This window comes from Diadema setosum, chromosome 8 (assembly GCF_964275005.1).
Source record: "Diadema setosum chromosome 8, eeDiaSeto1, whole genome shotgun sequence".
Lineage (NCBI taxonomy): Eukaryota > Metazoa > Echinodermata > Echinoidea > Diadematoida > Diadematidae > Diadema > Diadema setosum.
Window position 1 is genome coordinate 25,146,803 of NC_092692.1, and position 23,442 is coordinate 25,170,244.

Genomic DNA, 23,442 nt, shown 5'->3' on the forward strand with positions numbered 1-23,442 from the left:
CCAAAAATGGCCCACGGGGACATTTTTGTTATTTTACAAATTTTGGGCCATCACACAAGAGGCCAATTGCTTAAGTTATAGGTAAAACCTGTGCTTCTTCGTTGGCATGGTTGAAAGATTTACTTTTGCCAGTGTGATGAGCCTCTTCCGGAGCAACAACAAACGAATATGAAAAGCAAAACCTCTTTCAGGAATGAAAAAGGGCGAAAATACAAACACAGAACAAGGAAAAAAGTGGCATCAGATTGTAGAATGGCTGCTTCTAGTTCTTTCACGTAAGAATTGTCTCCGGATTATGAAATCGTTTCTTTTTCTTTTTTTTTTCTTTTTTTAGACAGAATGCCAAATAACTCTGCAGAAAAATAAAGCTTACCGCAATACATCTCGTCTGAATTATCCCCACAGTCATCATACCCATCACAGAATGCTGCTAGGTCAACGCAACCTCCATGAAAGCACATGAAGCCATCACATTCTGTAAGAGAAACATCGATGTATTGATAAATTAACGATACTCAGAATGTGAATTTTTAATCAAAATGATTATATGTAATCAAAATAACTACTTTGATAATCATATATGCATGTACAGATAACATGTACAGCGCTTGGCAAAAGCCGCTTTAAGACATACTACATTGATGGTAGACTTTTTTCATAAAAATATTACGTGTACTAGAAGGTATAACCTGCGTTGACAGTGGTGGATCCTGAGGCCGACGCACGCCCGCCCCCCTCCCATTATTTTTCGTTAAAAACAAAAGAAACAAAAAGAAAAAAAAAATGAAACCCGGAAGTGGCAGCAGATATATTAGTTGCACCCCCCCCCCCCCCCCTTTACAGAATTTCTGGATCCGCCCCTGGTTGATGCTGGCATTCAAATGGTATTGCTTGATTTCAATGTATATTATGTACTTGTTTACGTCAATAACGATGCGATGAATAAGAATACAACTAATGAAAGTAGTAGCAGTCCAAGCAGTCAAAAAATATCAAAATTCAAGAAAAATGGCAATGGTAGTAGGCCTATAAATATATGGGTTAGGGCAATGTTCTAAGAACACTAACCTTCTGGCGATGGTGTTTGCACATCTGGAACGGAAAAATAAAATGAATGAAGAAATCAGATGTCAATTATATAACTCTCCACTACAACGACTGGATGAGAATGTCCAATTATGTTGTCATTTGAACATTAAATGCACTGTATCAACATCAGGGAGCTTTAGATTTTAGACGCGCGGACGTTCAAAGGGGAAAAAACATGGTCTGAGCGTGCGCAGTAGCGCACGTCAAGTTACTGCGCACGCTCAGACCATGTTTTTTTTTTTCCTTTGAACGTCCGCGCGTCTAAAATCTAAAGCTCCCTATTATATCTCTACCAGACACAACTGTCTCGAACGTGCACACCATTTAGTACAGTCTACTATGTCGAAATTTTGGGTCCCGTGAGATTTTCGTGTCAAAATTGATTTTTTCAGCTAACTTGGTCAATTTGGGGGTGCTGAATCCAAAAAACTTTGGTTCCATTTTTTCCGACCACGTCTTCAGTTGCCATTTTGAATTTCAAAATGGCCGCCATAGCAAACTGTATTTTTCAATTTCAATTTTCAATTTCAATTCAAAGTTTATTTCATTTTTCGACAAAACATATAAGTTACACTTCTTTTGACAACAGAGAATAAGGTAAACAGAACATTATGTATCGAAGAGAATGTAAAACAATTGAGAAGGACTTTATAGTAATTATACATTGTAGTTTAAAAAAAACCAGAAGTGATCGAAATAAAGTAAATGTATAACTTTGCTTAAAGTGCGAAAAATGGAGAGAACCACTAAAAAGACAGAGCTTGTAGAATGTGGGCCCCTCTGGAATAATAACATCAATGGAAAGATTAATTGAAGCATCATAAATACAAAAGGAGAAAAAAAAAGAGGAAGAAGTCTGGAAACCCACTGAGAATTAGATTCACAGATAAATACACTTACTATCATAGACGTGAACAACATGGAACAAGACTAGACAACAAAACAACTGCTGGAGAAAAAGGCTGTACGGGACAAAACGGGATGGACAAGAGTAAACAGACGCGAACAAACATGAAACAAGACTAGACAGCAGAATAACTACTGAAGAAAAGGCTGTACGGGACAAAACGGAGTGGAAACGATTAACAAATAGAAGACAAAATAGCAAGCGAAAATGCACAACACAGACAGCGATCTTCGATAGAAGGGTGTCAAGAGAAACAGATAGTTGTGGAGGAAAAAAAAGTGATATTGTAGCGTCCGAAAGGAGAAAAGCAAGGAAATGAAGGGACGTGAGAACAGGAATAAGATAGACATTCATGTCTTTGTCTCTTTTGGCGAAAGCGTAGATGGCAGCAGACATCCAAAAGATTACAATTTATTCTTCAAAGAGGAAAAAGTGAGTAAGTCTGTATGTGAGAAAGAAGGCCAAATGGCTAGTTGTGTCCTGCATAGTCATACGACTGCAATAGAAAGGACTTTAGTCTCCTCTTGAAAGAATGTATGGATGGGGCGTTTTTTATATCATGATTCAGAGAGTTCAAATAATTTGGACCGATATAAATAAGTGTATTTTTCGCAAGGATCGTGCGTAAGAGGGGTAAATGAAATTCATTGGAACGCCTAGTGGGATATTCATGAAATGATTGGTTTTTTAGTAACATGGAATCAAAAATAGATGGAAGCAAATTGTTACAATACTTGTACATAAATTGGCCTAAATTATACAAAAATAAATCTTTAATTCTTAAGAGCTTATTAGAGGCAAACAAAGTGTTTGTATGAGAACATAAAGGGAAATGGCAGATAATGCGGAGGGCTTTCTTTTGCAAGAGGGACACTCTTACAAGTAAATTCTGATGGGTGTTGCCCCAAACTAAAACTCCCGTGATCCCGAACAAATTATTATGGGCGACAACGTGTTTGTTTTATACTGAGAATGCGCGTAAGCCAAAAATGGCCCACGGGGACATTTTTGTTATTTTACAAATTTTGGGCCATCACACAAGAGGCCAATTGCTTAAGTTATAGGTAAAACCTGTGCTTCTTCGTTGGCATGGTTGAAAGATTTACTTTTGCCAGTGTGATGAGCCTCTTCCGGAGCAACAACAAACGAATATGAAAAGCAAAACCTCTTTCAGGAATGAAAAAGGGCGAAAATACAAACACAGAACAAGGAAAAAAGTGGCATCAGATTGTAGAATGTCTGCTTCTAGTTCTTTCACGTAAGAATTGTCTCCGGATTATGAAATCGTTTCTTTTTCTTTTTTTTTTTCTTTTTTTAGACAGAATGCCAAATAACTCTGCAGAAAAATAAAGCTTACCGCAATACATCTCGTCTGAATTATCCCCACAGTCATCATACCCATCACAGAATGCTGCTAGGTCAACGCAACCTCCATGAAAGCACATGAAGCCATCACATTCTGTAAGAGAAACATCGATGTATTGATAAATTAACGATACTCAGAATGTGAATTTTTAATCAAAATGATTATATGTAATCAAAATAACTACTTTGATAATCATATATGCATGTACAGATAACATGTACAGCGCTTGGCAAAAGCCGCTTTAAGACATACTACATTGATGGTAGACTTTTTTCATAAAAATATTACGTGTACTAGAAGGTATAACCTGCGTTGACAGTGGTGGATCCTGAGGCCGACGCACGCCCGCCCCCCTCCCATTATTTTTCGTTAAAAACAAAAGAAACAAAAAGAAAAAAAAATGAAACCCGGAAGTGGCAGCAGATATATTAGTTGCACCCCCCCCCCCCCCTTTACAGAATTTCTGGATCCGCCCCTGGTTGATGCTGGCATTCAAATGGTATTGCTTGATTTCAATGTATATTATGTACTTGTTTACGTCAATAACGATGCGATGAATAAGAATACAGCTAATGAATGTAGTAGCAGTCCAAGCAGTCAAAAAATATCAAAATTCAAGAAAAATGGCAATGGTAGTAGGCCTATAAATATATGGGTTAGGGCAATGTTCTAAGAACACTAACCTTCTGGCGATGGTGTTTGCACATCTGGAACGGAAAAATAAAATGAATGAAGAAATCAGATGTCAATTGTATAACTCTCCACTACAACGACTGGATGAGAATGTCCAATTATGTTGTCATTTGAACATTAAATGCACTGTATCAACATCAGGGAGCTTTAGATTTTAGACGCGCGGACGTTCAAAGGGGAAAAAACATGGTCTGAGCGTGCGCAGTAGCGCACGTCAAGTTACTGCGCACGCTCAGACCATGTTTTTTTTTTTCCTTTGAACGTCCGCGCGTCTAAAATCTAAAGCTCCCTATTATATCTCTACCAGACACAACTGTCTCGAACGTGCACACCATTTAGTACAGTCTACTATGTCGAAATTTTGGGTCCCGTGAGATTTTCGTGTCAAAATTGATTTTTTCAGCTAACTCGGTCAATTTGGGGGTGCTGAATCCAAAAAACTTTGGTTCCATTTTTTTCGACCACGTCTTCAGTTGCCATTTTGAATTTCAAAATGGCCGCCATAGCAAACTGTATTTTTCAATTTCAATTTTCAATTTCAATTCAAAGTTTATTTCATTTTTCGACAAAACATATAAGTTACACTTCTTTTGACAACAGAGAATAAGGTAAACAGAACATTATGTATCGAAGAGAATGTAAAACAATTGAGAAGGACTTTATAGTAATTATACATTGTAGTTAAAAAAAACCAGAAGTGATCGAAATAAAGTACATGTATAACTTTGCTTAAAGTGCGAAAAATGGAGAGACCCACTAAAAAGACAGAGCTTGTAGAATGTGGGCCCCTCTGGAATAATAACATCAATGGAAAGATTAATTGAAGCATCATAAATACAAAAGGAGAAAAAAAAAAGAGGAAGAAGTCTGGAAACCCACTGAGAATTGCATTCACAGATAAATGCACTTACTATCATAGACGTGAACAACATGGAACAAGACTAGACAACAAAACAACTGCTGGAGAAAAAGCTGTACGGGACAAAACGGGATGGACAAGACTAACAGACGCGAACAAACATGAAACAAGACTAGACAGCAGAACTACTACTGAAGAAAAGGCTGTACGGGACAAAACGGAATGGAAACGATTAACAAATAGAAGACAAAATAGCAAACGAAAATGCACAACACAGACAGCGATCTTCGACAGAAGCGTGTCAAGAGAAACAGATAGTTGTGGAGGAAAAAAAGTGATATTGTAGCGTCTGAAAGGAGAAAAGCAAGGAAATGAAGGGACGTGAGAACAGGAATAAGATAGACATTCATGTCTTTGTCTCTTTTGGCGAAAGCGTAGATGGCAGCAGACATCCAAAAGATTACAATTTATTCTTCAAAGAGGAAAAAGTGAGTAAGTCTGTATGTGAGAAAGAAGGCCAAATGGCTAGTTGTGTCCTGCATAGTCATACGACTGCAATAGAAAGGACTTTAGTCTCCTCTTGAAAGAATGTATGGATGGGGCGTTTTTTATATCATGATTCAGAGAGTTCAAATAATTTGGGCCGATATAAATAAGTGTATTTTTAGCAAGGATCGTGCGTAAGAGGGGTAAATGAAATTCATTGGAACGCCTAGTGGGATATTCATGAAATGATTGTTTTTTTAGGAACATGGAATCAGAAATAGATGGAAGCAAATTGTTACAATACTTGTACATAAATTGGCCTAAATTATACAAAAATAAATCTTTAATTCTTAAGAGCTTATTAGAGGCAAACAACGTGTTTGTATGAGAACATACAGGGAAATGGCAGATAATGCGGAGAGCTTTCTTTTGTAAGAGGAACACTCTCTCTAATAAATTCTGATGCGTGTTGCCCCAAACTAATATTCCATAATTAAGATGAGGCAATATTAACGGCGAATATAGGATAAGTAATGATATTTGTGGAATATGAAATTTCAATCTATTTATAATGCCTATATTACGTGAAATTATATTGCAGACATTATCAACATGTGATTTCCAGGAAAGTTTTTCATCCACAATGACACCCAAAAATTTGATATGTGAGACTCTTTGTAGATGAGAGTCATCTAATACTATATTTGTACTTAAACTATCAACAGTATTACTAAAAAGCATATATTTTGTTTTTTGAGCATTGAGTGATAGCCTATTGGCCCTGACCCAATTTGTCACTTTTTTCAATTCAATGTTAATTTTATGAACGAGAAAATCAATATCATTATGGGCAAAAAATACATTCGTGTCATCTGCAAAATGAATAAAAGAGAGGTCGTCGGATACGCGACAAAAATCATTGATATAAATAATGAACAATAACGGCCCTAAGAGACTTCCCTGTGGGACACCACATTTAACTTCTCTGACAACGGAATCATTGTTTTTAATTGTAACGAATTGTTTTCTATCAAGTAAATAACTCTTGAACCACTCCAAGGCCTTACCACGTATTCCATAATGCGATAACTTATAAAGTAAAATATCATGATTGATAGTGTCGAAGGCCTTGGAGAAGTCCAAGAAAATACTAACTAAATGAGAATGGCTATCGATTGCGTGAACAACTCTATCAACAAAATGCAAAAGAGCATGCGTAGTACTATGTTTCTCACGAAAACCAAACTGAAAATTCGTAAAAACGTCGTGTACCTTCAAAAAATTTACCATTCTCTTGTAAATAAGTTTTTCTAAGACCTTAGACAATGACGATAATAATGAAATTGGGCGATAATTGCTGACTTCGAACTTATCGCCTGCCTTAAATATTGGGATTACTTTAGCTAATTTCATTTTATCAGGGAACACACCATTAAAAATTGACAGATTAAATATATGAGCAAGTGGATCAGCAATCGAGGAAATAACACCCTTAAGTATAAAATTATCTATCTCATCATAACCGGAACTTCGTTTATTTTCAAAAGAAGAAATTATATCAATAATTTCAAATCTGTTAGTAGGTATAAAAAATATGGAATCAGAATTACGCTGACCTAAAAATTCAGTAAAATGAGAATCTGTTGCAGGAATGTTTTGAGCATAATTTTCGCCTATTTTTGAAAAATAAGAATTAAAAATATTTGCAATATGAAGAGGATCATTAATCAATTCATCATTCAATTTAATTTTATCAATGTCAGAGTGTTTACTCGGAACATTCATGGCCTGTTTTAGGACTTTCCAAGTATTTTTCATAACAAACTTATATTTCGATAATTGCTTAAAGTAATATCTTTTCTTTTCAGAACGTAAAATCATTGTCAAAGTATTTTTATATGATGTATATCTATTCTTCGATCGCTCAGTTTTTTCCAATTTGTACTTGTAATACAAACGATTTTTTGCTATTAATTGAACGAAGAATTGATCTGGAAATCCAAGGTAATCTAGGTGTCTTTTTATAATAATAATAATAATAATAATAAACCATTTTTATAGAGCGCAAATTACATTCAAGTCTCTAAGCGCTTTTAGAAATGAGAAAAGACAGATTATACATGTGTAAGAACACACAATACAAAGTAGAAAATTACATATATATCAACTTAAAGCACATCATTAAACAATTTACAGAGCAATGGTTACTTTACAAACAAATGAGACTTCAATAAAGACTTGAACTGATCTAATGATGAACATTCTCTGATATCATTGGGGAGCTGATTCCAAAGTTGAGGTATTGAATATTGAAATGATCGTTGACCGTACTCTGTTCTATTTCTTTGTTTTGGGATTACATCATCTAAATGATGATTAAAAGTTTCCATAAAATTACAAAAGGATATATTAACATCATCGCTGCCAAATACTCCTGACCAGTCAGCGTTCTCGAGAGCCACATCAAAACTAGCTAACTTTTCAGGTGAAACTCTACGTCTAAACAAAAGAGGTGAAATAGGTTTAATATTAGCTGGTGTTTTAAGAGTAAAACAAGTCATTATTGGAAAATGATCAGTCATATCTGAAAGGATTATAAAAGAGTCAGGGAGGGGTAGAATATTACAAAACAAGTTGTCAATGAGGGTGGCAGAGCGATCTGTAACATGTGTGGGTTTAGAAATAAGAGGAAGAAAGGACGAGGACAGAAGTGTGTGAAGAAAATCACTAGAGATATTATCATGCTCAGACTTCAGCAAATCAATATTGAAATCACCGAGTAAAAAGCAATCCTTATTTCGGAAAACGTGTGAATTATCAAGATCTGAAAAATAAGTTAAAAAATCATTGGCGTTTGAATTAGGAGGTCTGTATATAATGCCTACCATAAGATTTCTACATCCTGGGATAAGAATTTCTATAAACAAAGATTCAACAACATTGTCCATTCTAGAAATATCTTCATGAACAATAGTATCAAAGGAACGAGATATGTACAATGCAACGCCCCCTCCATTCTTATCAAGCCTATTGTTAACAAACAAATTATAACCCTCAATTGCGAAATAATTTTCTGTATTGGAAGCTAACCATGTCTCACTTAATCCGATAACGGATAGCGACTGGCTTGCATCAGATTCTGATAGAAATGTTAAATCATCAAAATGTTTATTCAGACTCCTTATATTCAAATGTAACAAAGAAAACGTGTCCTCTGAAAAATTATGAATCATGTCTTTGCATTGATTCACTGTCATATAATTGCACAACATATTTTGAGTGAAATCATTACTAAGATCATGAGGCAATTCATTTGCAGCTGTATTCAGGCTATCGGTAACAAAATCATCGTAAGGGGTGGTTCGTGTACTGGTTAACCCACTAACTGGGTCAGAATCTAAGCTTGTGTTCCTAAATAATTCAAAAAAATCATCGTTCGATACGGAATGAAATGGAGCATTCAGAAAATTAACCATAATTAAAAATACGAGACGAATTTTTAAAAGTCTGCGTTATTAACAAAACTAGGATGTCATGAATAAGTGGACGATACAAGAAAATACCCAGTCGCCGGGATGTGGCGAGACGCTGGAGTAATCTACGAACATGGGTGACGTCAAAATCATGATAAGCAGAAGATCGCTGAAGAGACGTAGAACGTGAAACGAGAAAGGGCAGAATAAGGTAAGTAAGAACACTGAGAAGCATGGACAGAAAAAGACATAGAACACACAAAACATAATAAGAATAAATCCAGTGTCTCTGTGGGCTTCCGAGACGACAGCAAAAACATACATACACAAAAATTTGAGCCGACATTAGACAAGGACAAACGTGGCTTGGCTATTACATTCGATCAATTTCCAGATCATCAATGATATACGATAAGTACAGAATAGCTCCAAAAACCCCAGGCCAATTACCTTCTCGGTTACTTGTTAGCACACCGCAGGTCTGAATACGAAACATATTTTCACACCAATGCCGCCAATGGCATCATTATAACAGTGGTAGTGTGTGTATGCATGGAGTGTGTAAGCAGTGTTTTAACATGCGAGAGTATGATTGTGCTAGAGAGTGTGAGATTTGGGTGTGTGTGTGCGTGTGTGTGTGTGTGTCTTAACGTGTGCGTGTTTGACGTGGGCGTGGCTGCGAGTGTAGGCAGATAAGGAAAGAGTTCGGTTCAGTGCAGACGATACTGGGACCGTACAAGTGAAGAATTGCTGAACAAGCAAGTACTGTATACTTTAAATTACACCAGTTAGGCAGAATGATGAGTACGCAGGAATTGTGCGCATATGAATATGCAGACAAGCGATAAAGATCTAACGTACGGATAAAAACTTGTAACTTTTCCACAAATTGTCACAATTAAGAGGGGGATCAGACTTGTAGTAATAATCATCTCAAAAACAAAATGGATGGGGGGGGGGTCGTTTATAAAATGCAATATATTCCTCAATTGGTCAAAGTACAACCCAACAAGGATTACACATGTATTGAAAATATGATACAGACAAATGAAGTTAATACACACTACAGACACAATCAGTTGGAACACCTGGAAACCTTTTGTTCCATTGTGTAAATATGGTGTTGGGGGGGGGGGGACGCTCGCAACTGCATAGCCTTTCGGCACTAAAAAAATGAAATTCACTATTGTCGTGTACAAGATATCACTGCAATATGTATATCATTCATTACATCATAATATCAAGTTTGCGTAATTCCCCAACACCAACAAAAAATGAATAAAAAGAAAGAAATCCGAACAGTTACATAAATCTAATTCATGAATCCAATTCATCTCTAATTTTACAGAATTTTCAATTAAAGCATACCACAACATATCATATTGTTAAACAAAACAATATTTTGTTGGCATTACCTTATATTTTTTTTTTTTGAAAATGGAGGAGAGAACTTATGACCAGTAGAATTATTTATCCTGATTGCACTGTGATGTTTTGCAAAATAATCAAAATTATATGGATATTTTCATCAGACCCGACGGCACTTGCTGTCAGAAAAACAGTCAAAAACACAACCGCAGACAATATCATATTGTTAGACAATAACATCACATTGCTAAACGACATATCCTATTGCTAGACAAAGCAATATTTTGTTGACATTTCCATATATATATATATATTTTTGGAAAAAAACAATAAAGGGGAAATTGTAACCAGTGAGAATATTCATCCTGATAACATTTCCATATATATATGTATATTTTTTGGAAAAAAAATAAAGGGGAAATAACTTGCAACCAGTAACAATATTCATCCTGATTACACTGTAATGATTTGCAAAATAATCAAATTATAGGTATTCTCAATTCAGACCTGACGGCAATTGTCGTCAGAAACACGGTCAAAAACACAACCGTAAACAATATATCATTTCGTCACACAATACATCATATTGCCGAACAACACTGTTAGGCAAAGCAATATCTTGTTGGCGTTTCCTTACATTCTTTTTTGAAAAAGGGAAAAAAACTTATAACCAATAACATTGTTAATCCTGATGACACTGCAATGTTTTGCTAAATAATCAAAATCATGGATATTCTTACTTCAGACCTGACGGCACTTGCTGTCAGAAACACGGTCAAAGACACAATCGAAAACCATACATTTTCATTCTAATGTCAATAAATTCCATACATATTATTTTCATTACACAAATTAATTGATCTTCAAGTGTGTTCACAAGAGAACGAAACTTTACAAACGTGACAGTAATTTTCCATGAAATGTCACATTCATAACACTCGGTAAAGTTGTCTATTTGATCACATCAAACACACAGGGAATACATACTATATCAAAATGAAAATTTGAATTCCATGATCACAAAACATGAGTTTTCATCTATTAAACCATAGCAAGTTGCGCAATACAAATCCTGCATTACGCCAAAATTCATTTTTTGTTATCATAATATGCTCGGATTCTTTTTCAAAACGGATATACTCCGGTTAAAAAAAAACAAAAACAAACAACAAACAACAAACAACATTGCATCCAAAGTCATATCGTATGATATAAAAACGTGTCATCCTTTCATTATATTGATGTGCAACTGTTCAGACACGTTTTGTATTCAAGATACATGCCCCCTGTATTCATTTTGTTTAACCTTTCACCATAATATATATTTCACCCATCAATTATAATTCTAATGAACTTAATATACTTCCATATCAAAACTGCACCGTGCATATTGTCCATGATAAACCAAAGATTACTCTTACAATAATCTTCAAAAAAGACCGAAAGCAACACAACACTATAATTGGGCTTTAGCACATCAGGTAGTTTTCCCAAAAAGGAAATACATACTTGAGAAAGTCTATTACTTAATCAAAGCTAAAAATAATTTACACAGGAAGTTCACAATAGGTTCTGATCCTTTTCAGCAAAAAAGTACACTACGGCCTCTATATTACCCAATAAAAGAGTGTGAACATATTTGTGGAGGCCAGCCAAACAACGAAAATACAAAATCCACATTATTACGCAACTAAGTTGTGTTGTAACCAGCAGATATCCGACCATGAACACACAACCAGAACGTAATACACTGTAACGTTGACTCTTGTTTTGTCAAGTTCCTAATGAACTGCAGTAGAATTTAAACAATGTCCTATATTACAAATTCCAGCATTTCGGGTGAGAGTCACCTTCCTCATAATCTCGGATCCTTTCTGAGAAAAAAAAAAAACACCCTAATTCATGTTCCATCCAGTTACCTCATAGACATAAAAAACAATTTATACATTCCAGAGCATGACCGCATCACTTTGCGACTCTCAACTCATAGTTCTGTTGTCAGGTTGTTAACTATATATACATTCCCGTTACTTGGCACATAATGCCGCATATACACAGCGGCACATAATGCCGCATATACACAGATATGCATTCGTGTTGCCACCATTTCTTTACCAAATTTACCCCCTACAAATGACCTTAACAAAACACAGTGTTACAAAATACAGTGTATCAGTTTAACCCACTACCAATGTCCATTACACAAAAACTTTGTAGTGCGTTGTGGAGGTCAACCAAATAAACGACAAAAATATTACCCCAAAAATCAGATTGTTTTACAGCGTTGATTGTTTTACAGCGTTGATTGAAAAAAAAAAATGTCTCGTCCTTTATTACTAGCTGATACACAATCATAAGCACACAACCAGTACATTAAATGTGAGGTCGATGCTTGTTTGCAACCATGAATACAAACCAGTGCATGAAATACCTGTAAGGTTGATGCTTGTTTTGGCAAATCTCTAATAACCTCGAACAGAATAAAACGAAGGGCTTCATACATACTAAAATCCAATTATTCAGCAGAGGTAAGAATCGCTTTCCTCTTTAGCTCTTCTCCTTATTACAATGAATACACACTAATACATATTCAGTTCCGTTGACTCGTAACCATAGGAACCAATTTATGCACTCCATGTCTCAGCTGCATTGCTTTGCAACTTTAGAATGACTAATAATGACTTTAGAATGACTGGATAATGATCACAGGTCTATCAGGCTGTAGAACCAGTAGAAATGTTACGAAGAATTGGTGATCCCTTAAGCTTAATGACTTTGGATCCAATCTTACATGGTCTATTTTTTGCACGAGCTGAATGTCTGGCCTTTCTCACAATATTCCAGAGATTAATATATTCTAATTCTCTCAGATACAAATTCTTGGTACAGAACATTAAAACTGCCCTGTCCATCTCTTTCTAGAGTATATCCCTTGAATGTTTCTGATACCTGACTGCCAAACACCACATTCATCAGCTTCAAGGCAGTGGCAATTTCTTACATTACCCTCGTGTGATGATCTTCTAAGTTGTGGAGGAATTCTGATGGATGCAAGCGCCACAGAACTGAGCTATCATTACTCCTTTGTAGTTTTAGAATCATTGAATGTACAGCAGTAAGCATCTTGGAAGTCTTGATAATTAAAGATGACCCACTCAAGGGCAATCAGGAAAAAGCCTACTTATTCCTTCTTCATTCTGTGTTATTCCAGAAATATAATTATCTAGCAAACCTTAAGTGTTTCAGTTTATGGCCAACAAACAAGCTTGTGAATGGGATGCCTGGTAGGGTGACCATAGCATTTCTTGCCATTGCGAGACTTTTCCTTGTTTGTCTTCATTCTTTTGAGGCAGCATCAAGTTTTTTGAAAATCACCTTCAATTGCATCAATGCTTGCTTTTGTACAAATATTCATTGATTGGGATTAAACATAATCATTAACGAGGTTCCACAACGCAAAATAACGTGTTGCCCGAGAGGCAAAAACGAACCGTTTTAGCGGTTTTTTGCCTATACGGGATGTAACGCTTACACGCTTGCCCACACTATCGGACTGTGGTAAGTCCCCTCCCTCCCCCCCCCCCCCCTTACGCAGTTTTTGCCTCTTAGCATCTCTTGATGACGTAATTAGAACCTCATCCTTACATATTGAAATTATGGCGGCTATTTTGAATTGAGAGATGGCTGTCATTCTGCGTGAACTGGAAATGAATTCAGTCTAACTAGGACAATTATGGCACATTCATCTAAGGCGCTTACCACAGTATTATAATTATGTTTTCTATGGCGGCCATCTTGAATTTCAACATGGTGGCCTATCTAATGATCCACAATTAGGAAACAGCTGTACTGGACCGTTGGACACCACAAGCATGTGCATTCTTGAAAATTTGACGCTTCCACAATAATTGCAAACTGAGATATGGGTAAAAACGCTATGGCGGCCATTTTGAATTTCAAGATGGCGGCCTACAAACTCTACAAAGCAATCCACAATATCAGAAAATGATATATCAGAGTGTCTGGCATTATAACGATGTATTTTGCACCAAGTTTGAGGTTTCTACAATGCTCACTTTATGAGATATGGGTAAAAATACAGCTTGCTATGGCAGCCATTTTGAAATTCAAAATGGCAGCCTACAAATTGTATCAAAACAATCCACAATATCAGACAAAGATTTATCAGAGTGTCTGACATCACACCCATGCATTTTGCACCAAATTTTAAGCTTCTACAATGCTCACTTTATGAAATATGGTTCAAAATACAGTCTGCTAGGGCGGCCATTTTGAAATTCAAAATGGCGGCTGAAGACGTGGTCAGTAAAAATAGTTTTTTGGATTCAACACCCCCAAACTGACAAAGTTAGCGAAAAATATCAATTTGGGCACGAAAATCTCACGGGATGACATAGTAGCCTCTACTAATTATTTCAACAACTGATTTTAATCAGGAAATACTAAGCAAATGCAAGAAGACAAACTAGGCGATATATATTCATATATTCATATATTCATATAGTCTTTGTCTCGACTATAATTCTTCCTAAGATGACAGAGGCGTACGGTACGAGTATCAGCATCATCACACTATATATATTCATATATATATATCCATATATATACATACATATATAATGAAGAAATAAACTGGTAATGCATTTTTTTGCCAATAAAGAATAAGTTGATTCGACTCAAATTTTCAGTGGCCTCCGCCTTCTTCAGGAGTCTTGACAAGAGAGAGAGAGAGAGAGAGACAGAGAGGGAGAGAGAGAGAGGGAGAAAGAGTGCGAGAAGGGGTCCCGACCGTGTACAGAACCAGTGTAGCTCCTTCGTTATTTATTCAGTGCGAGAAGAAGAGCATTCGTGGACGTAGCTAGTGATCAACGTATGTGGTTTATTCCCAAGCCTTCCGTCTTTTCAAGACCTTCATCATAAAAATGTAGTCATATCAAATTATGAAATGTATCCAATGATATGAAATAAATTATATATACCATTATTGTATTTTGTTATATAACTACGAACCCATTGATGACATGGACATTATAGGCTTATGGAAGTCAGATTTATACTGTTAACGAGTGCAGCCATACGAGTAAATCATTTTGTGTATCATTTCACAGCCCTAATGAAGGGCTCTCATCTTCTCGCACTGTATAATGCATTATAGTTTGTTTAGATTATCATAGAGGCAGTCCCTCTGCATGATTTCTTAGGTACTTGTTTGCAAATCTTGTAATACAATTTTGGTAATGAAATCAAAGTATATTTTTTCTCCTTTGAACTATAATGTACGATGTAATTTATATATTCATGTTTTCTAAGGTATAAAAAAAAATCTGATTCATATATGAAATCATGTTGAAGCAAAAATGAATCGAATCAAATATGATAATGTTGTTCGGCGTCAAGAAATTAGCATGATGCATCTCACCATGCCTAGCGAGGGTGACACGATATGTCGAGGCAATTTGCGGGTAATTTTTTGAAGGCGCACTCTATACAGTACAGACGCTGTACTCGCATGTTCAGTTATCGAATCAGGACGAAAAAAAAATATCTTCGGATGATGTGAAGAGGAAATGAAATAGGGATTTGCGATCCCCAGATTGTGACCAAAAAAAAAAAAAAATCTTGAGCTCGGATTTTCATCGGGCTGCTGTGAAAACTCCCCCAAAATGTTTTTATCAAGCCTTGAACGAAACCTTAACAAATCTGAAAACATTACAAAAACGGCCTATTACACCTTTGACTTTAATAATCCTCCAAAATCTGCAGATTACAAACAGTTTTCAAATCGGCCGCATATCCATTCTCGCTGAACTTGTTAGGCATGATGACCGGAGGGTAGTGATTTTCTTTAGAGTTCCATGTATGTAATGTTTGAATATCAGTCGGTCTTCGCTCTGAATTTTCCATCCTAGCTGTACGCCATTACGTATGGCTTCCAATAAATGACGAATAGGAGACGAATGGTTATGAATTCAACCGATTCTGTAGCACTTTAGGTGTAGCTGTGTGAGTGATCTGTTATCTTGGGTGAAGATTTGTTGGAATATAATTCCAAAGAAGGGGCAGAAGTTTGGACCGATTACGTAAAGAAAAGTGCACAGTCCTATCTTGACATTCAATGTGGAACATTTGATTTACGTAAGTGAATGGAATATAATCACGCACAAATTTATCTATTTATAACGATAGAGCAGAGTAATTGTTTTTAATCTGGTATCAGATAATTATGCATCCTGTATTAGGGGATTGAAATCACAAGAGTTATTGCAAACTATAAACGATATCATCTGATGCTTTAAAGACATTAGGATACAGGAGGTGAAGAAAAGCACGAAGCATGAAGTTCAGCTTACCGCAGTCAAATTCGTCTGACCAATCATCACAGTCGTAATTTCCATTACACCGCAATGTTGAGTTGATGCACTCTCCTAAGAGGCATCTGAAACCTCCACTGGCACATTCCCCTGTAAAAATATAAAGAAAAAAAGAAAAAAAGGAAAATAAAAAGCTTAGGGTATCAGGTAGTATAAACTTGCATGATTATTTGGGTTACAGTTCGTTATCCCATCATAGGTTCGTTAATTCGAAAATGAATTTACGATCGCTATCGCAACGGTTCGTTATCCGAAAATGAATTAAGGTTCATTATTCTGAAACCTCCCTAATCCGAATATGTAGAAAAAGCTTCTTATTCGTTTGCTAGTCCGAAAAATGAAATAAGGTGCGCATTTACGGAAGTTCGTTAAAACGCACCTTTTTTTCATTTTCCGATTATCGAACCTTCGGAATAATTATTCGTAAAATCCACTAAAAGACCATCTTGCATTTTGTAGGTTGACAGGGACTAGATAATTCTTATCATGTCACATAATTAGATTATTATTCTTTCTTCTATCAGCTCTGAAAGCCTGAACAGGATAACAGTCTATAGGCCTGTCAGAACTGGATCTTATTTAGAAATTAAATTCCCTCACTCCATAGTAGGCCTGTAAGATAGCAAGGGCTATTTAATGTTTATCCTACCACATTTCTCCTTAAGCTAAGGCGACATACCTTGCTACCCACTGAAAATAAAACCACGAAGAGTCCGCAAAGACACTACAAATAGAGCTTTGCATGCTTGTGGTATGTTCGCTTTTTCTGTACTGTGGTACATAAATGACCCGTCTTATTTCACATAATTCACACAACCATGTTTGACTGACAGATGGACAAACCTCGGACAGACGTATGTTCTTATCATTGTGTACCGCCTCAACTTTCAGTGGATGAGGCAAAATGTAATGTATAATTATATATATGTATATGTATATATATATATATATGTATATATATATGTATATATATATATATATGTGTGTGTGTATAATCATTACTATTAGAAGTAGTAGTAGTAGTATTATCATCATCATTATCATTATTGATAGAGGAGTTTTACACTCATCTGGATAGATGTGACTTACTGACAAAGAATTGAGATGTACACAGAGATATACTGAAAAGATATCTATTTTAATTTCCGAGGTACTCATCTTTACTTGATAAGATTTATTCATTTGTATTCAAGACTTCACAACATGAGTCTCCTTCTCCTAAATTTACCTCTCCGCTGGTAAAGATCCTCAACAAGTCGGTAATCACTCCCAATGGAGACTGCGAGATAGTTAACACATCGCGTCGCCACAAGCCACTGACAAGCAATGACATTTCCTCAGTATACCAGTGTGTAATGATTCAGGAGAGACACAATATTCTTGGTTCATAATATGTACAACACTATCTAATTGACATTTCCACAGGCCTTTATGAATATGATAAATATCTGTGATACCTGTTTCCTCTTCCGTTGAAAGGTAAATGGAGAATCCAAAGTGATCGACAACCTTGTCCCGAGTGTACTGAAGCCAAACAAGTTGTGAATGGGTTGGCATTGGATCAATCAAGATGCCCAGGTCACCAGACAGACGTGCAAGAACCTGGCTGTCAGGTGAGGATGGGGATTCGCCCGTCCCGATGGTCAGCACGTCAAAACCATATTCTGTTTCGAGATACCCGAGGTCTACGATGATTTGGTAGCCGCTTACTGCACTGACCCTCCATAGGAAAACTTGGTCCTTCAGTCCATTCTCGGGAACGTCAGGTGAATATATGCTTTCAAAGCTGAATCGCCCCAAAAAAATGTCGAATTCTGTTGAGTAGGAAGAGAATGGTAATCAAAAGGTAAGTACAGAACCAGTGTAATTGACGTGTCCCTTCAAATCTTGTGATTAAGCAAATATATTTTCATCAAAACGTATATCCACTCTTTGCTGGTGAATGATAATGAGGATACTATTTTATGTGATGATATGTGATGTGATGATATACCATCCCTAATTTCAGATTGTCTTTTGATTAACTATTGCCTTATCAATCATAATAATTAGTTCAGTTATCCGTCTCAGCCACAAACCAGACAACATTCAATAAATTTTCATGTTCTCTCTTCTTCAGATAGCATTTCGGCGGCGTTTCTCTGTTTGTATTGCTTGCAAGCTATATGATATCAAGTGCAAGTTTTCAACAAAGTGAACCATCACGAAACACATATGTTTAGGCCACGTCTCGTGTTTGTAAATTAAGCTTTATTTGTCACTGCTTAGCTGCTATTTTTTTTTTTTTTTGCATGCCAAGAACAAAACAAAACAGACGATTCATTGTGATAAATTTTGGTTAAGTGATATGAATTTGTTCTGAAAACATACATACCTGTCTGTGACGAGACGTTAGTGAAACTTTGTCCTGTAGGTAAAGTAAATTTCAGAAGTTATAGAGGATTACAACTCCACCATTTCTCATTAAGTTTCAAGACACCGGGCGTCGAAAGTTTTCGGAATCCCATCTACAAAAAGTGGATGATTGACTCTGTTTGTCATATGTATTATCATTATTATTATTATTTGTTTAGCGCTTTACATTTGGAACACTAGATCAAGAGTACACATTTTCGCTTTGCGTATAGCAACGACTCTTTCTGTTTTTGCAATTATAATTTCCTGAAATCAATGGTCAAGTCTTCTGAAAAATAAATTTTCGCTTGTGCACTTCCCCTCACGTTGACTTCGTTTTAATAACAGCTTTCTCAAGTAGGAACCTCTCTCAAGCGATCTGGCTGATGTTCAATGAGGTATCTACGTTTGTATTCGTTCCCGGATGACAAAGAAAAGTAACACTAAAAGTATTCATTCAATTTGAAATCGTTTTCCAAGACTGCGTTCTCCTTTGCCTTCTTCGAAAGACTGATATAAGTTTCTTTATGACGAGATATCACAGTCTTACAAAATACTCTACGCCGACTATGGTATGTAAGTTCCTCTAAGGACAAAACACAATCTCCATCCAAACGTGTTACGAGGCTTTTCATAATCACTGATATTCTCATTGCTTAGCCGTTTTAACTGAATTAAAAGAAAGTATCTTCTTGTCCTCACAGCAGGTGTTGAGTGCAGTCATGAAGGTCACCTCACCTGTTGTGTTCATTGGCTCTACAGTAATGAGAAAGCCCACATCGGTGATTGTTCCATCACTGTCAAAGGTTATCCATGTCCGCTGTTCTGGTGTTACAACTTCACCAGATTCCCTTTGTCCAGTGAAGGTCCCTAAGATGACACCCTGAGACGGATCACGTCCCGTACCAATGTTCAAAACATCGAAGAGAAGTTCGATAGACATGAAGACGATGTTAAACCTCGTCCCATATCCTTCTGGCACAGCAATTGTCCACAGCTGAGAAACGTCCACGGGGTACTCAGCAGGAAAACCAAACGATGCGAGGGAAGTCGCGGCGCTTATTGTGAGGTTATTTTTCAAATTATCTGCAAATTGCAAACAGTTATAAATGAGATAAGCGAGGGTGGCTGCGAACAAAAGGAGGATATCTCATGTGACATTTCTTGGACTTCCACTTACAAAATTAGTACGATATATCATTTGCTAAAATTATAGGCGTATGTCTCTTACTAAACTTATTTTATGAACATACACAGATCATGAGAAATCAAAGCAATAATTGCTCTTATGATCTTTATCATGAATGAAATTAATGTTGATATTACTGCATGGCATTAATACTTTGATAATGTGAAGTATTGATAACTTCATGGCAGGATTCTCTTCAGCAACTACCTACTTCTCGATTTACTGCATTATATCGCTTAATCGCATGTCTGCATTTAGTACGTGAAGCGGCGGAGGGAATTTCTGTTACCACTGATTAGGCATTCCGTGGCAAATACATAATCAAGAGCAATGAAGTCGTCAGTGGTGGAGTAAATTGTAGCTTCAATGATGAGCCAGCCCCCCTCTTGTGTAGTCAGCACGGTCTCCCCAATCATCCAATCCGTGGTACTCCCAGTTCCAAGCCATAGGGGGTCGGCATTGTCAATGCTGGATTCGCCTTCTCGTAGAAACTGTATACTCAGAGTGTCTATGTAAGAAGAGCTGAATCTATACCGGAACGTGAGACACAAATGTTCGTCGCCTGAACGCGGTTGAATCTTCGGACTGATAATTCGTGCCTCTACATCCGAACTAGCATGGTATATGAAACCATCTGTAAGACGATAAGATAACAATATTTATTATGTGAAATGATGAGGAACTATTCTGAAAAATATAGCTACCATTTCATTTTAGACAATTTCACTCCCTTAAAGAAAAGGCAAGCAAAACAAACCAAACGCCGTCAATGAAGACGATGTGATGATGTATGCATTATTTACCTTCAAAATGAACTCATCGCCTTAATGACGGTGAACCACAATTGTTTTTGACGGGTATACATTTTTTAAGGCAGTTTAAATATCCTATGACGTATTTTTCGTGGCGCATGCCGCTTGTTTACTTTTGCTCACTTGATTTTTGCCCCGAGGCAAAAATCACTTGGTTGATTATTTTAAGTTTGGTGTTCACTGTTGGCTGACATCAATGGAGCACATCTGTCAAAGTGGAGGTCAATAAAACATATTTGTGATTCTGTAGTAATAATGATGATTTTGTACTATTCTCTTTCACTTTAATGCCGTTTTTACTGTATGGAGATTTCCGGCGGCTGTAACAATATTTCAAGTAAAACGAATAGTCTTCTTTTCGTGCAATTCTTGAAATCTCTCGCTCTCTCTTTACATGGATACACTTTTTCATATATACGTATATTTGTATGTATGTGTGTGTGTATATATATATATATATATATATATATATATATGTGAATGCAGTGTGTGTGTGCATGTGTCTTTTGTCTTCTGTGGGCCCAAAGTCTCACCGTTGCTGTACGACCAATCAGAGTTATCTGACTTTATTTGCTGCCACCCGCAAAGATCTTGATCAAAATCACAAGATGTGCCATACTGGAACTGGAGTGGTTGATTCTTTGCCTCTGTGAATAACATAAATTAAGAAAATCCATCAGGATGATCAAAGGCATTCTAATCAATTAACCATTTGAAAATGGCTAATTCTAAACTTCACATAAAACAATGAAAATTCATTGACATAAGGACGTCAGACAAAATCATAATATATCTTATTCCTCTACATGTTTTAAACGATGTCAGAGGCTTACAATGAAGCTATACCTCTGAGAAGGAGCTCTTACTAAGTTTGGACTACAAGTTTGGAATTTCTTACAATAAAGATGTGCTTCTGTAAAGGGAAAATAAAATCATTTCGACAATATGACGTGTACCTATCTTTTTGCGGCAACAACAAAACAAAAAAGGAAATATCAATAATCATCCTAAACAAATGTCATGATTATTCACTTGGCTGTGGTAACGTCGATAAAATCTTGCTGGAGAGGTGGTGATCTATTAACTGTACCACAGATCGTCTTATTAGCTCTTAATTGGCTAAATCAATATCAAATCGAGTCTAATGATTTTTTTGTCTTTTGTTTTTCTTGTTATGTCGTTGCAATATTTTGGTATCTTTTTGCCATTTAGTGTTTCTTTTCAGATAAAATTTGTCAAATATGTGACTTAAAACTAGTTAACAGACAACAAAAGGAACAAGAATAAAGAAAAATAATGCTCTGACTTCTTACTACAGAGGTAAACGGTGATCGTGATGAAATCTTTTTATCATCAAAATACGAGGTATCAAAATATACATCCAATTTTCTGGAGTTCTCTTTGGGTTTTTTTTTTTAGTTATCAATGTGTCCAAAATAATGTATTCTTAAATGCTTCGACAAGGTAATTTGAGTAATACCCTTACCATTACAGGGATACGAGGTTGATGCAGGAACACACGAACAAGAAAACCCGCCGTTATCGGGGTAGCAGGATGTAACATTGTTGCCACTGCACGGTTGGTAGGAGCAGGTCAGTCCTAAATGTTCATGGGAACAGGATGTCAGTATTTATATAATAATCATGGATGGCCTTGAGATTAATACAAGGAAATATTGGACGAGCTACGCACAAATATTGGACGAATCGAAGACGAGTCCAATATTTTGCTTAGCGAGTCCAATATTTCGTTGTATTAATCGAAAATAGGACATCCAATATTATCATTATTATCCTACAGAGGATTTTAGCAAAAAATATTTTCACTTACCCTTTCTGTCTCCGAGTGCTGTATGGTCTCCTACTGTACTTGATCTTGACATGGGGTATGGTACCGACTACCGGTACTCTCTTCAGTGCAAGTTAATCTACTTCATTCCCTGATAAAACAGTGATCTATGTATCCATGGTAGCCGTCATGTTACTGTTAGGCCGAGATCTAGCTAATTTAGACCAGAATTAGATGTTCTTGTATCCGAGATCTGAGACACAATTCACGTCACATCTACCGAAGATCGTGAAAGATTTACTTCAGTAGTACTGTGTGAGTCCTATGGCCTACTGTACTTAGTAACACATTATGCATGTAAATGCAAGCGGTGGCGGCCGGTTAGATGTGTATTTATATCGCGCGCGGGCTATCTAGAAGTAGCGCTTATAGGCTTAGCTGATCAATCGTCGCCTGCACAAAAAAAAAAAAAAAAAAAAATGCAACTTGTTTTCATCAAACCTAAATTTGATTTCCTGGTACGAAAGTGATATTTTGAAAAATTGTATGCAAAACAATTTCAACTAATTGATATACGAAATTCGTTCGTATAAACACAGATTTTAGAAGAAACGATATTTTAGTT

The 23,442-nt window shown here is 36.3% G+C and overlaps 1 protein-coding gene across 1 annotated transcript in view; it reads right to left on the reverse strand.

Annotated features, from left to right (window-relative positions):
- The window catches only part of LOC140231517 (uncharacterized), a 120,413-nt gene that overhangs the window by 52,271 nt on the left and 44,700 nt on the right, over window positions 1-23,442 (reverse strand). Inside the window, exons 28-37 of the mRNA XM_072311652.1 lie at window positions 22,515-22,628; window positions 21,562-21,675; window positions 21,142-21,150; window positions 20,506-20,850; window positions 19,766-20,113; window positions 19,008-19,040; window positions 18,091-18,447; window positions 16,613-16,723; window positions 4,046-4,069; window positions 3,354-3,455 (exon numbers count right to left, since the gene is read on the reverse strand). Coding sequence (XP_072167753.1) covers window positions 3,354-3,455; window positions 4,046-4,069; window positions 16,613-16,723; window positions 18,091-18,447; window positions 19,008-19,040; window positions 19,766-20,113; window positions 20,506-20,850; window positions 21,142-21,150; window positions 21,562-21,675; window positions 22,515-22,628 — 1,557 coding nt within the window. The remainder of the gene's footprint in view (window positions 1-3,353; window positions 3,456-4,045; window positions 4,070-16,612; window positions 16,724-18,090; window positions 18,448-19,007; window positions 19,041-19,765; window positions 20,114-20,505; window positions 20,851-21,141; window positions 21,151-21,561; window positions 21,676-22,514; window positions 22,629-23,442) is intronic.